Below are 15,395 nucleotides of genomic sequence, written 5' to 3'. Positions count from 1 at the left end.
CTGAAAACAAATTATTAATATTTTTTTAATTGAGTTCGTAGAAAACTTGTATGAAATTGGTAAGATATTTTTGGTAGAAATATGTCCTTATTTGAGTTTTTTCTATTTACATGTATGTAGTTTACGGTATACACAGTATTGATTATAAAATGGATATGTACTTCAGTTATATCATGTACTATTGTGGAGACGGTGTACGTAATATTTATAGAGTTTGTATTTTAGTTTTTCGACTTCAAAATACGCTAATATAAACTAGATTTACAAAATCAATAAATAAATTAAATGTAAAAAAACAAAAGATTATAAGAAAATTGTGAACAGTCAATCGCATAACTGAACCGCATAACTGAACCGTGTACAGTGTACGTAACTGAACCGTACAGTGAACAGTACATCGCATAACTGAACTGCATAACTAAACCGGAACAGTGTACATAACTGAACCGCATAACTGAACCGTACAGTGAACAGTACATCGGTACGCTGGCAGGGGTAAAATGGTCAGATTTTGGCTAAATTGTCAAAACTTGAAAGTCAATTCTCACTTTACCAAAACATGAAATTAAAACTTGGTCTTATGCCAAAACATGCAATTTGCCCTTAATTGTAATTTGTCACAGTGGTTAAAGGCACTTCGATCGATGGGCCTTAGTTAGGGTTCGTCGTCTAGCTAGAGAACCTTTGAGTCTTTGAGGAAGAGGAATAGGTTTTATCTGCCGTGGTAATTAAACTCCATTCGTGTGAGTTCCTTGATTTTTAGTATTCTTTATAAATCCCTTGCATCAGTGGCGGAGCCAGGACAACGACTCACTGGGGTCAAAAAATTTTTAACGAAACAAAAGTTTAGACTTTACTAAAACCATAACAATATCATCACAAATATAGATCCTAAAGATGAACTCTACGCTCACTCATATCTTGGAATCGTTAAGGATCTGTTGATTAAAAGAAAAACAAAGAAGAAGAAGCCAAACCATTTTATAGGCTATAACGAGTAACGACGTATGTTTTAGGTTAGATTACAATTATTGGGCTTCTATATTTATGTTAATTTTGATAGATTTTAGTTGGGCCTTATATTATATATAGCTTAATACAGTTGTTGGGTTTGTATATGTATATAATTCAACATATTACTAAGCTTCCCTTTGCTTGTAGGTGAACTAAAATATTCATAGGGGTCAATTTATTTGTTGGACTGTGGTCAATATAATTTTTTTAATAAAAACTTAATATTTTTCAAAATTCCACTGGGGTCATTTGACCCCTATAATTCTTCTCTCCCTCCGCCCGTGCCTTGCATGTAGTTTTAGTTCTTCTATCTTTCTTCGTTACAATAACTGGAACTCAAGGAGAATTTTGCAATTTATCTGTATTTTGAGAAACGTGTATCCAGATTAGGTTGATGCAATTTATCTGTGTGACCGTATCTGGTATTTTATTCGAAATTAGTTGGTTGTTTCTGTGACTTACAAAATTTATCTTTGTGAATTTTGATGATGCAGATCATAGTTGTGTGAAGAAAAGAGAAATGGTGGGTAGAAAAAAGAAACCCAAAATATGGGTCAAAGTGTCACATGAGGAAGATAAGATAAGCCAGTTACCTGAACACTTGATATCTGAAATACTTTATCATCTTTCTACTAAGGATGCTGTAAGAACAAGCCTTTTGTCTACCAAATGGAGATATCTTTGGCAATCGGTTCCTGGATTGGACTTAGTCTCCTACAAATTCTCAAGTTTTGATGCCTTTGTGAGTTTCGTGGAAAGTTATTTTGGTTTCCACAGGGAGTCATGGATACGCAAACTCCGGTTACGTTTTGATTATAGTCAGGGTATGCGTGATATCTCGTCATGGATTGATGCTGTGAGTACACGTAGGATTCAGCATCTTGATGTTAACTATCGTGGGTATGATAAGACACCCCTGAGCATATATACCTGCGAGACATTGGTACACTTACGACTCTGTGGGGCTGACTTGCCCAATGCCGAGTTTGTTTCCTTACCTTGTCTGAAGATCATGCATTTAGAAGATATCATATGTTCCGAAGGGACCACGTTGGAGAAACTTATCTCAGGCTCTCCAGTTCTTGAAGATTTAACCATCATCAGATCTTCCTATACATATTATGATCGTAAGGCAATACAAGTTCGCTCTCATACGCTAAAGAGAATCGATATAAATGAGGGCATCCACGTTGTGATTGATGCACCTTTACTCCAGTGTCTGAGGACTGATATGTACTCAATAAAGAACTTTCGGATCATCACTTTGGGTTTCCCTTCCAAACTAGATATTGATATGCAATTAATGCACCTCTACCTCAGACCCAATGAAAGCGTGATTCGGGATATCCTCACCGATATTTCGAGGGTCAGGGATCTAGTTATTAGTAGGAATACTTGGAAGGTTTACATCTCAACATTTGAGCATATTTATTTATAAGTATTCCTCCACAAAAGTTTCTCACCATAACATATTTGCTTTTTTTTTGGTTCACTTATGTTACCAGGAAATCTTTCTATACTCACAATCGAGACCAGTGCTTCAGTTTCGTAACCTATCCCGCTTGAATGTTAGATTTGATATATTTGATCTTGAAATGCTGCCAACCCTTCTTGAGAGCTGCACAAAACTAGAATCTCTTGTATTGGTAATGAAATAGCTTCAATCCTCCGATTTATGAATATTGTTTGTGAAAATCTTTTATGTATCTCTCTACTCAACGTTTTTGAAGGAATTGTTCAAGGACCAATCCATGCGTCGTCATGAGGAGAAGAGAGAAATGAATGTGATGTTTTCAGCAGTGCCTCGGTGTTTGGTATCATCACTCAAGTTTGTCGAATTGAAACGTTCAATCCCGAGGTATGAAGGAGAAATTGAGCTAATAAGATACTTGCTGAAGAATTCAAGAATGCTGCAGAAATTAAGTCTCAATGTTTACTACAAGAAGAAGGCAAAGCGTGACTTCCTTATCGAACTCGATGCAATGCCAAAATGCTCTAGCGCTTGTGAAGTCCTTGTTCTTTAATTACTCAAAAGATTTTGCTCAACATTTCGTTTAAGGTTAATCTTTTGGTCGTAGTATCATCGCTTTCGAGTTTATATTTTTGTTCTTTTTAGGATTCTGAACACAAATGAGTATTTTCGGTCGAGTCTCATAAAACTTTTTGATTATTGGTTCTTGCGTTGCCAGTTACAGTATTCGAAATGTTTTGCATTGGACACAACCGAGTTGGTTCAGTTTGAATGTTTGATCAGAGCCGGCCCTAGACACAAGCTGGTGAGGCATGTGCTTGTGGCCCCAAAAATATATAGTTCTTAATCGGCCTCTTTTACATAAAAGTCTCTTTAGTCTAGTGGTTTAAAGATGTGAAAATATTACTAAGGTCTCAAGTTCGAACCTTTACTGTAACACATTTTACCTGTTTTAATTTCTTTTCCTTTGTCTACAATATAGTTCGGCCCAAACATTATATTGGGCTTGTGGCCCCAGTTTATCTTGCGCCGGCTCTGTGTTTGATTATATTCTTTTATATTAGTCCTAAGATAAGATTAGAAGCACGAACCATACACACCGTTTTCATCAACACCAAAGGAGAGATAAACGGCAAGGTGTTTGCAATTCGAATTGTGTCAAAAAGGAGTCGAAAGGCTAATTCAAGCGCCATTAATTCTCATAGTGGTTAAAGGCACTTGGTGACTTAGGGTTCATCATCTTGCTACATGTTGAATGGTGTAATTATGACCTCTTTGAGGTCAGCTCTCTCATTTTTGTTGGCTGTTCTTGTTCTCTCTGTTTCACACTATCTTTCTTTAGATATAAAACAAGAGCACTTACTAATACTCTCTAGTTTTTGGGTTGTTTCCTGTTCTAACACGTAAGGATACTGCTCTTACAACATATATGTAATATGTAGTTACTACATACTGTTACACATACTCAGTGCCGGCTCAAATACGGGGTGCGACGGCTAGGGCCCAATCCCATGCTCCAATAATTAAGGGACCCATTTTAAAAAATATTTTTATAAAAGTATTAAACATCATGCATTTTATTGGTTCATGCATTTTAATAGATTTGGAAATCTAAACAAAAATCATGTGTTACTCAATCATTGATTTAAAAATGTTTGTCAAAATAACGTGATATTGGTCTAGAACTCTTTATAAATACTAGTTAGAATCATGTGTTATTCGTTTATTGATTTATTCTTGGATTTCAAAATCAACATTAGATTCACATTGAATTATAATCGACTTTCATGTAAATACAACTCAAATCCATAGGTAACCCATGTTTATCTTAAAATCCACATATCTGATTTTTAAAATCAGTGAGGATTTATATAAATCTCATATGGATTTCAAAATATATTGGTTGCCCCTAAGCTAAAATTAAACAAAACAAAACACATCTTTATTTGGGCTTTAACGAAAACGATGGCCCATAATACTTTTCAGTCCAAAGCCTTCTTCTTCCCTTTGTGTCGACATCAGTTTCAACACTATATAACCTTGGAGGAAGACGAATAGGTTTTGATCTGCCGAGGTAACTAAACTCCATTCCCGTGTGAGTTCCTTCTTCTTCTTTTACTGTTCCTTGATTTTTAGTAATCTTCAAAAAGCCCTTGTATGTAATGTTATTTCTTCTATCTCTGTTCATTACGATATCGATTTTGAGTCTCGCGTTGCAATTTATCTGTGTTTCTGAGAAACACATCTAGATTAGTCTGATACAATTTATCTGTGTGTCCGTATCTCGCATTTCATTCGGAATTAGTTGGTTGTTTTTGTGACTTTAAATCTTTCATTTTTTTCTGAAATTTGATGATGCAGATTCGTTGTGTACGTGAATCAAGAAAGAGAAATGGAGGGCAGAAGAAAGAAGCAAACCAAAATACGTAACAAAGTCTCACATGAGGAAGATAGGATAAGCCAGTTACCAGAACATTTGATTCTGAAATACTTTTTCATCTTTCTACCAAGGATGCTGTAAGAACAAGTGTTTTGTCCACCAATTGGAGAAATCTTTGGCAATCGGTTCCTGGACTGGACTTGGAACCCATCGAATTCTCAAATTTCGATGCCTTTGTGAGTTTTGTTGAAAGGTTTTTTGATTCCCACAGGGAGTCATGGATACGCAAACTCCGGTTAAATTATTGTTCTCCTCATGGTAGACTTGATCTCTCGTCATGGATTGATGCTGTGACTACGCGTAGGATTCAGCATCTTGATGTTCGTTTTTTTTGCGGTAATGAGATACCCCCGAGTTTATATACCTGTGAGACACTGGTACACTTACGACTCTGTGAGGTCACCTTGTGTAATGCTGACTTTGTTTCCTTGCCTTGTCTGAAGATCATGCATCTACAGCATAATAAATATCCCAATGAGACTACGTTGCAGAAACTTATCTCAGGCTCTCCAGTTCTGGAAGATTTAACCATCTACAGATCTTGGAATGGTGATGATAAGGCGAATGTTTTACTAGTGCGCTCTCATACGCTAAAGAGAGTCTATATAAATGAGGGCACCCAAGTTGTGATTGATGCACCTCTACTCCAGTGTTTGAGCGCTACGGTTTCCTCAACAAAGAACTTTCAGATCATCAATGTTGGTTCCTCTGCCAAACTAGATATTGGTTTCCCCTATTGCCATACGACATACAGTAGCATGATTCCTGACATTCTGACCGATATATCGAGGGTCAGGGAGCTGGTTATTAATAATGCTATTGTTTGGAAGGTATCTATTGCATCTCAACATTTGAGCATATATATATATATATGAATATTGTTCAACGAAAGCTTCTAACCATAATTAAGATTCCTTTCTTCTGTAACCAGGAAATCTTTCAATACTCGAAGTCGGGACCAGTGCTTCAGTTTCATGACCTATCCCGCTTGAATGTTGAATTTTCTAAATCTAATCTTGAAATGTTGCCAATGCTTCTTGAGAGCTGCCCAAAACTAGAATCTTTCGTATTGGTAATGAATAACTTTAGCCCTCTGAGTTATGCATATTGTTTGTGAATTTTTTTGTGTATACTTCTTTTCTCAATTTGTTTTCTTCTATATTTGTTTTCTTCCGTTTTTGCAGGAATTGGTTAAGAACCGATTCATGCGTGGTAAGAAGGAGAAAGAACCAAAGGTGATGTTTGCAACAGTGCCTCAGTGTTTGGTATCATCCCTCAAGTTTGTGGAATTGAAACATTCGATCTCGGGGTATGAAGGAGAAATAGAGCTAATAAGATACTTGCTGAAGAATTCAACAATCCTGAAGAAACTAAGGCTTGATCTTTACTATTCAAAAAAGGCAATGTGTAACTTTCTTAAAGAACTCGTTGCAATGCCAAGATGCTCTAGCACATGTGAAGTCCTTGTTCTTTAGCTAGTAAAAGATATTGCTCAACTTTTCGTTTAATGTTAATCTTTTGGTCGTTAAATTAGGATGCTATAGGCTTTGCCCCACAAGCAAATATTGCAGTTTGTCTATCACACACTTCTTCGTCCTCCGTCACTGGAAGTTGTCCTGTGTTAACCTTTTTTTTTTGTTCATCTGTGATCTAGATTTTCTTTTGAGATATATGTCTGAGATTACAAATCTAGGGTTTTTTTTATGTTTGATTGGGTTTCCCCGCTAAAATGTTGATCTTAAGCTCTGTTTTTGTAATTTCAAATCCGTCTCTTTTAAAACTTTTAGTTTTCAATTATGTTATGCAGGTTGCTAGATCATGCGTTTAGAATATATTTGATATCCCAATGAGGCCACCTTTAGGAGACTTGGCTCTTCCCCCCTTGTCCTTGAAGAGTTAGAGGTGGAATAAATATGTTGATTTTGAGGCAAATGTCTTTGAAGAGACTCACTATAAGTATACGGGTACATGTGCCTGATTCTGATACAGGAGTTCTGATTGATGCCCCTCCACTACACTTTTTGGGCATCTATGGTAACCTATCAGAGAGAGCTAGCTATATAATAACCATTATGGATTCCAATATCAAGTTAGATCTTGATCTCAGCTCTGGTTTGTTTTCAGAAGTAGTTTTATCCATGAGACATAGTTTGCTCAGTTTTCTCCCACATATTTCAAAGATCAGGAATATGTCCATACATCTAGACACTTTCAAGGTATCTATGTCGATTCCGGCTCTGGACATGTACATTTTCCATCATGAAAGTTTCAAAATCACTAGAAATCTTCTTTTCTTCACTTAGTCACGTGTACTTATTTAACCAAAAAGACCAGGATTAGACCAGATTTAACAATATGAATAAAATTGGGATTTCCGGTTTAGTCCAACCGGAGAGTTGGTTGTTTATTGGTTCTTTCTTTGTGAAGGTTGCCTACGTACCATTGCCATTGACAGCAAACTCGTCTCCAATACTTCTTACGAAATTAAAAATGTTTGAAATTGACATTGAGGATAATGTTATTAAACGTCAATATATCCAAAAGCTAAGATGGTGTTATTCAATGATGAATTTTAATAGAATTGAAATCCAACACTAATCTAGTGTTATTCAACTAATGATTCTAAATCTAATTTTAAAATCTGGTGTTATTTGATCTTATATTTGTAAATCATGTTTAATAGATTTTAATGTTTGTTGTTATTCAACTAAGATTTAAAATATTTTATTAAAATCCAGTGTTATTCAAAACTAAAGTGGTGTTATTCAGTGATAGATTTTATTAGAATTGAAATCCAACACTAATCTAGTGTTCTTCAACTAGTGATTCTAAATCTAACTTTAAAATATGGTGTTATTGGATCTTATACTTCATTAGATTTTAAAAGTTTGGTGTTATTCAACTAAGATTTAAAATATTTCATTAAAATCCAGTGTTATTCAAAACTAAAAAACTTGTAAAATCTTTGTATAATAAATCATTTGAAATAAAATTCTTTGGAGTTTCATGAGTAAATTGTTAGAATCAAAATCTAAGAAAAAGATTTTGAAATCCACACAAACAGATTCTTAAAAACAATATCATAAAGCTAATCTAATCCTTAAAGAATTGATTTTAACTCCATGATTGAATAACACCCCCTAAAAGACTTGTAAAATCTTTGTATATTATATCATTTGGAATGAAACCTCTTTGGAGTTTCATGAGTAAATTATTAGAATCAAAATCCGAAATATACTGCAGAGATTTTGAAATCCACACAAACAGATTCTTAAAAACAATATCAGAAAGCAAATCTAAACCTTAAAGAATTGATTTTAACTCCATGATTGAATAACACCCCCTAAAATTTTATGAGAGTAAATAAATATTTTTTATGAAGTCCCATATCGACGTGGAATCTTCTTAGCTTCACATATAAGAGATATTTATTTAAAATTTTGTGGTAGTAAATAAATAATTTTTACAAAACTAAAAATGTCCCACATCGAAATTACGAAGAATCAACTAGTGAAGTCATCTCTATAAATATTATTACAACTGTGTTGTTGACATTCATATAAAATTCGATGAATCTAAAGTCGAATCTTTTGAGACCTAGTAAAATTTTGTAAACAAATCAGCTAGTTGGCGGATTGTTGATTCTAAGTGCTTAATTGCTTTAGGCGGCTGATAAACCAGTTCGACAATTAATGCATGATTTAAGTGTCTAATGGTTTAAGGAGGTCGCAGTAGATAAATTTTGACCGCCTAATCGGGTAGGCGGTCGGAATTTAAATTCCAGGTGCGTTTTTCTTCTTCTTCTTTTTATAATTTTGTTTGATTCTTAGTCATCCATGTGTTTTTTTGTTTCATCCATGTATTTTTAGTTCTTCTTCTTCTTTTTTTTTGTTTTTATTGTGTCTTGATTCTTTTTCATCTATGAGGTTTTAGTTATTCTTCTTCTTCTTTTTTAATAGTTGCTTAATCATCCATGTGCTTTTAGGTCTTCTCTTTCACTAGACTACTTGATTGAAATTTGGATTAGGGCTGGTCGTAATTTACATGTGTTTGTATCTCTTAATTAGTTTGATGCAAGCTATGTGTCCGTATCTCTTCGAACTTAGATGATTAGTTCTGAAACTTCCATTTTTAAAATGTAGATTATAGTTGTGTGAAGAAAGAGAAATGGTGGGTAGAAAGAAGAAAACCAAAATATGTGACAACGTCTCAACGTTGGAAGATAGGATAAGCCAGTTACCTGAACATTTGATTTATGAAATACTTTTTCATCTCTCTACCAAGGACGCTGTAAGAACAAGTGTTTTGTCCACCAAATGGAGATATCTTTGGCAACGGGTTCCTGGATTGGACTTAAACCCCTATGCATTCTCAAATTTTTATAAATTTGTGAGTTTTGTTGATAGGTTTATTTATTCAGACAATGAGTCATCGATACGCAAACTCCATTTTTCTATTGGTCATCATCATGGTATGTGTGATATCTCATCATGGATTGATGCTGTGGCTAGGCGTAGGATTCAGCATATCGATCTTAGTTTCGATCTCACTTATCAACCTGATAAGATACCACCCTTGAGGTTATATACCTGTGAGACACTGGTGCACTTACGACTCTATGGAGCCACCTTAGTTAATGCCGAGTTTGTTCCCATACCTTGTCTAAAGATCCTCCTTTTAGATCAAGTTAGATATCCCAATGAGTCCACTTTGGAGAATCTTATCTCAGGCTCACCAGTTCTAGAGGATTTGACCATCAAAAGATATCCAGCATATAATGCAAAGGTTTTACAAGTGCGCTCTAAAACGTTAAAGAGAATCCACATTGATCAATTTGGAGTTGTGATTAATGCTCCTTTACTTGAGTGCTTAAGGACTATGATTTGCAGAACAAAGAACTTTGAGATCATCAATTTGGGATCCTCTACCAAACTAGATATTGATGTTGTCTACCTAAGCCATAGGACATACAATAGTAGCATGATTCATGACCTCATCACCGATATATCCAGAGTGAGGGAGCTAGTAATTAGTAATGGTATTTGGAAGGTATAAATTCAAACGTTTGAGTATATTATATATAAAAGAAAAGTTTTTCCAAGAAAGTTTCTTACCATAACATTTTTATGTGTTTACTTATGTTACCAGGATATCTTTCTATACTCGAAATCGGGACCGGTGCAACAGTTTCGAAACCTATCCAGCTTGAATGCTAGATTTACTAAAACTGATCTTGAATTATTGCCACTCATTCTTGAGAGCTGCCCAAAACTAGGATCTCTCACATTGGTAATGAAATATAGCTCTGATTTACGCTACACATATGTCTGTGAAAGCTTTTTTTCTTTTTTCTGGGAAAGCTTTTTATGTAGCTGTTTACTCAATTTCGTTTCCTCTGTTTTTGCAGGAATTGGTCAAGGAACTATACATGCGTCGTGAGAAGAAGAAAGATCCAAAGGTGGTGTTTTCAGCAGTGCCTCAGTGTTTGGTATCATCGCTAAAGTTTGTGGAACTGAAACGTTCGATCTCGGGGTATGAAGGAGAAAGAGAGCTAATAAGATACTTGCTGAAGAATTCAACAATGCTGAAGAAACTAAGGCTTGATCTTCACTATTCCAAAAGGGCAAAGGGTGACTTCCTTCAAGAACTCGTTGAGATGCCAAGATACTCTACCGGTTGTGAAGTCCTTGTTCTTTAATTACTAAAAGATATTGCTGAATATTTTTAGTCGAATGTTAACCTTTTTTGGTTGTTAAAGTTTTTTTTTTTTGTTGAAGGATATTTGACTTTTGGAGCCATGGAATTGTTTGAGACTTTTTTAGACATGTCAATTTAACCCAGATTTAGCGGGCCATGTTCACTAAGAGTTTGAAAAACCCTAGCCTAACTTCTTAGTCTCTATGTGGTTTATAAAGGTTGCCAAACTACCCCCTTTGGTTGGCTCGTCAAAATATCTAAGGAACGTTGTTTATAAACAAGTTAAGCTATGCTTTACTTATTTGGAAGCTGTTAAGACAAGCGTTTTATCCCCCAGATGGAGTAGTCTCTGGCTTTGGGTTCCTTTGTTTGAAATTGTCATGGCGGCGCCTCCCAAATTTCAATGCCTTTAAGAGTTTTGGTGACAGATTTTTCGATTCCAATAGTGCTTCATGCATATACAATCTCAAGTTATTTCTTGATGAAAATGATGCATCTTATCTCACACTTAGTTGAGCGTAAGATACAACGTCTCTATGTTTGGCAAAGTCAAGGGACTTTTTTCATGAGATGCCCCTAAGCATTTATATCTGTGAGACATTGGTATCTCTAAAACTCTCGATGCTGACCTTGTCTAAAGATCCTGCATTTAATGGATATTGTGTATCCAAATGAGGCCAATTTTGAGAGACTTGTTTCATCCTGCCCTGTCCTTGAAGACTTAAAGATTGACGTGGTATGGACTGATGGAAAGTCTTTCGGGTGCACTCTCGGTCACTGAAGAGGCTCCGTTTACTACGAAGTTCTTCTCTACCGTTTGATTCTGTTCCGGGAGTTGTGATTGATGCTCTTGTATTGTGTTGTTTGAGAATCAATGATCGGGAATCAGAAAGCTTAATAGTAAAATTCTTTGAAGTGAACTTGGATGATGTCGATTTTGTTTCGTTACCTTGTCTGAAGATTTTGCACTTAAAATATAGCTGGTATGGCAATTTTTGAGAGACTTATTATCTCTTGTTGTCCTGTCTAGGAAAAGTTAAAGATTATTTAGAGCATCTCCAACCAAAAAAACTGATGGGAGTTTCTCAATTATATTATTTTATTCATTTAATAATAAATAAATTATTTACTTAAATTTTAAATTATAGAAAAGAAAATCTGGCCAATCATATAAACCCAACTATTAAAATGGGTGTCTCAGAATTTCTCATATGAGAAACATGTCTGGTTCTCTTTCCACCTTTTTCATTACTTTTTACTTTTTTAATTTCTAGACACTCTTTGAGAAACTGCCATTGGAGATGGTCTTAGATGCGTGTATGAGAAAGTAAAAGTCTTTCAGGTGCTCTCTAGGTCATTGAAGAAGCTCTGTATAAAATTACAAGAAGGTGACCAGGATTTTGAATTGATGCTCCTCGACTACACTTTTTAGAGCATCAATGAGAAATTATCAGAGATTTCTATACTAAAGCCTAAGCGATATGGATTCCAATGTAGGAGGTTATATTTAAGTCTTTCCTACGGTTACTTGGTGGTTGCTGCTCATGTAATAACCACCAATTACCAACTCTGTTTCGAATTTTATGGATAGTTGCGCAATATACTCAAGCACTAATTTAAGAATTGTCAATTTGGAGGAAGCTGTTCCAATTTGGAGGAAGCAAATTAAGGCATAAGTTTTATAATGAAGAAGATGAATTCCAAAGGTCACAGGAAATGATCATACATCAAATCGCTTTCAAGGTTTCTATGTCAAAATGCAGAAATGAAGCTAGTAAGACGATAACCTTGGGTTCTTGTCTTCTTGAATTTGTAACTGCATGCATCTTCTTCTTTTTTTTGGTAAAATGTAACAAACATCATTTTCTTTTTCTGTCACCAGTCCATCTTGCAAATGGTATATTCAAATCAGAAAATTTAGCAAAAAAATAAATAAAAGAACTAAAGATGAAAGATATGCTAAAGTGGGTATTTCCGGTTTGGTCCAATGTATATTGGTTCAAACGGAGAGATAAAAACGGCAAGGCGTTTGTAGTAAGAGATAAAACGGCAAGCCGTTTGTGTCAAAGGAGCGGTAAGAAAGAGCTACTGGAACGCCATTAATTAGAGAGTGGTCTAATGCGAGAAATCATCATCTTCGACAAGAGACCGTGAAGGAAGACGAATAGGTTTGATCTGCCAAGGTAGTCAAATTCCATTCTGTTGCGTTCTTCTTCTTCTTCAATTCTTATACTTTTCCTTGATTTCTTCTAGTCATTTTCAGAAACATTGAAAACGCTAAACCTGACAAGCCCTCGTATGTGTTTTGTCCGAACTTTCTACTTATCCAGATTGTTTGAATGCAAGCTACAGTGTGTCCGTATCTTGTATTTCATTCGAAATTTGTTGGTTTGTTTCTGTTTTGAGTGTTCTGGAGTATTGATGTATGGCTTTCATTTGCTTCATTTGAGAATTTTGACTAGGTTGTTTTTGTCGCAGTTCATCTGTCTCCGAGCTTTCTAGGCATATCTGTATTAGTCTGTTAAGAATAAGAAACGTAGTCTCTATTTCTTAACCTCCGATACACTGTTTCATAAGAGATTGAGCCACCGGCGCATCATCGATTCATCAACTCTCTCTCACAAGCACTGTACATTCATCAAACAATGCATAAAGCCTAACAAATGAGAAAACTATTCTTATATAGGAATCATTATTAGCTTTAGTTTCTTCAAGCTTTTTCTCTCACATGTGTGGCTTTCTCTGCTTTCTTGTATACACATTCAGTGGCTTATCATAGTCTGATTCGAAATTAGTTGTTTGTTTCTCTACCCTTCGATTTTTATTTAGTTTTTTCTTTAATTTGATGATGCAGATTAGTTGTCCGAAGAAAAGAGAAATGGTGGGTAGAAAGAAGAAACCCAAAATATGTGACAAAGAAGATAGGATAAGCCAGTTACATGAAGAAGATAGGATAAGCCAGTTACCAGAACCTTTGATATCCGAAATTCTTTGTCATCTTTCTACTAAGGATGCTGTAAGAACAAGCGCTTTGTCTACCAAATGGAGGAATTTTTGGCGATGGGTTCCTGGATTGGACTTAGACCCTTACGCATTCTCAGATTTCGATGCCTATGTGAGTTTTGTTGAAAAGTTTTTTGATTCCCACAGGGAATCATGGATACGCAAACTCCGGTTAAGTTTTGGTTATTTTCGTCATGGTATGTGTGATCTCACGTCATGGATTGATGCTGTGACTAGGCGTAGGATTCAGCATCTTGATGTTAGTTCTTTCCATGGTGGTGAGATACCCCTGAGCATATATACATGTGAGACACTGGTAGACTTACGACTCAGTGAGGTCACCTTGTGTAATACTGAGTTTGTTTCCTTACCTTGTCTGAAGATCATGCATCTACGGCATAATAGATTTCCCAATGAGACCACGTTGCAGAAACTTATCTCAGGCTCTCCAGTTCTGGAAGATTTAACCATCATCAGATATCCAATAGATAATGCAGAGGTTTTACAAGTGCGCTCTCATATGCTGAAGAGAGTCTATATAAATGATGGCATCCAAGTTGTAATTGATGCACCTCTACTCCAGTGTTTGAGGGCTACGGTCTCCTCACCAAAAAACTTTCAGATCGTCAATTTGGGTTCCTCTGCCAAACTAGATATTAGTTTCGCCTATAACGATGTGACATACAGTAGCAGCATGATTCATGACATCCTGACTGATATATTGAGGGTCAGGGAGCTAGTTATTAGGAATGCTATTTTTTGGGAGGTATACATCTCAACTTTTGAGAATATATATATATGAATATTCTTGCGAAAGTTTCTCACCATAACATTCCTTTTTACTTGTTTACTTCTGTTACCAGGAAATTTTTCAATACTCGAAATCGGGACCGATGCATCAGTTTCGTTACCTATCCTGCTTGAATGCTAAATTTTCTGAAACTCATCTGGAAATTTTGCCAACCCTTCTTGAGAGCTGCCCAAAACTAGAATCTCTCATACTGGTAATGAGAGCTGAAACTGATTTATGCATAAGGTTTGTGAAAATCTATCTGTTATGTATATTTCTCTACTCAATTTGTTTTCTTCTGTTTTTGCAGAAATTGGTTAAGGACAGCTGCATGAGTGGTAAGAAGAAGAAAGAACCAAAGTTGATGTTTTCAACAGTGCCTCAATGTTTGGTATCATCGCTCAAGTTTGTGGAATGGACACGTGCGCTCTCAGGGTATGAAGGAGAAATAGAGCTAGTAAGATACTTCTTGAAGAATTCAAAAATCTTGGAGAAATTTAGGCTTGAAGCTTACTATACCGAAAAAGCCAAGTGTGCCTTCCTTCAAGAACTCCTTACGATGCCAAGATGCTCTAGCGTTTGTGAAATCCATGTTTCTTTAATTCCTAGAAATAAATATGGTTGAACATTTCGTTGAAGGTTGATCTTTTTGGTCGTTAAATTAGTTGATATTAGGAGGCTATTTTAGGCTTTGAGCCACAACCAAATATTGCAGTTTAAGTCTTTCTTATGTTACTTGGTGGTTGCTACTTATAATCATTATCAGCTTTATCTTGAATTTGATGGATATCTCCACAAATTGTTCAAGCACTAATTAGGTCTTTTGATGTATATGTTCTTTTGGTAGATGTTGGCTAGTTAAAGAATTGTCATATTGCAGGATATCTCCACAAATTGTTCAAGCACTCATTAGATCAATGCAGTTCCTATAATGAGAGTTACTTAATCTCAAGATATGTCACAGTAATGAAACTAGTTAG

General features: G+C 35.5%; 3 protein-coding genes and 1 pseudogene across 3 annotated transcripts; all 4 read left to right on the top strand.

The window, feature by feature from the left end:
- The first annotated feature begins 1,442 nt into the window (after nt 1-1,442).
- On the top strand, nt 1,443-3,155 carry LOC110229365 (F-box/FBD/LRR-repeat protein At1g51370-like). The gene is made up of 3 exons (XM_021029317.1): nt 1,443-2,416; nt 2,520-2,660; nt 2,745-3,155. Exons 1-3 carry the CDS (start codon nt 1,535-1,537, stop codon nt 3,036-3,038), a joined length of 1,317 nt encoding a protein of 438 aa, XP_020884976.1. The 5' UTR covers nt 1,443-1,534; the 3' UTR covers nt 3,039-3,155.
- A 1,470-nt stretch (nt 3,156-4,625) lies between these two features.
- Nucleotides 4,626-6,682, top strand: LOC9302057 (annotated as a pseudogene).
- Nucleotides 6,683-8,488: 1,806 nt separating this feature from the next.
- LOC110229355 (F-box/FBD/LRR-repeat protein At1g51370-like) lies at nt 8,489-10,869 on the top strand. The gene is made up of 4 exons (XM_021029269.1): nt 8,489-8,709; nt 9,068-9,974; nt 10,074-10,214; nt 10,333-10,869. The coding sequence occupies exons 2-4, from the start codon at nt 9,093-9,095 to the stop codon at nt 10,621-10,623; spliced, it is 1,314 nt and encodes a 437-aa protein (XP_020884928.1). The 5' UTR covers nt 8,489-8,709; nt 9,068-9,092; the 3' UTR covers nt 10,624-10,869.
- Nucleotides 10,870-12,697: 1,828 nt separating this feature from the next.
- LOC110229349 (F-box/FBD/LRR-repeat protein At1g51370-like) lies at nt 12,698-15,193 on the top strand. Its single transcript, XM_021029262.1, has 4 exons — nt 12,698-12,805; nt 13,477-14,391; nt 14,489-14,629; nt 14,726-15,193. The coding sequence occupies exons 2-4, from the start codon at nt 13,501-13,503 to the stop codon at nt 15,038-15,040; spliced, it is 1,347 nt and encodes a 448-aa protein (XP_020884921.1). The 5' UTR covers nt 12,698-12,805; nt 13,477-13,500; the 3' UTR covers nt 15,041-15,193.
- Nucleotides 15,194-15,395: the final 202 nt, after the last annotated feature.

The sequence above is a fragment of the Arabidopsis lyrata genome, assembly GCF_000004255.2.
Source record: "Arabidopsis lyrata subsp. lyrata unplaced genomic scaffold ARALYscaffold_8, whole genome shotgun sequence".
Classification (NCBI taxonomy): domain Eukaryota; kingdom Viridiplantae; phylum Streptophyta; class Magnoliopsida; order Brassicales; family Brassicaceae; genus Arabidopsis; species Arabidopsis lyrata.
This window is presented reverse-complemented; position numbering and strand designations above follow the sequence as displayed.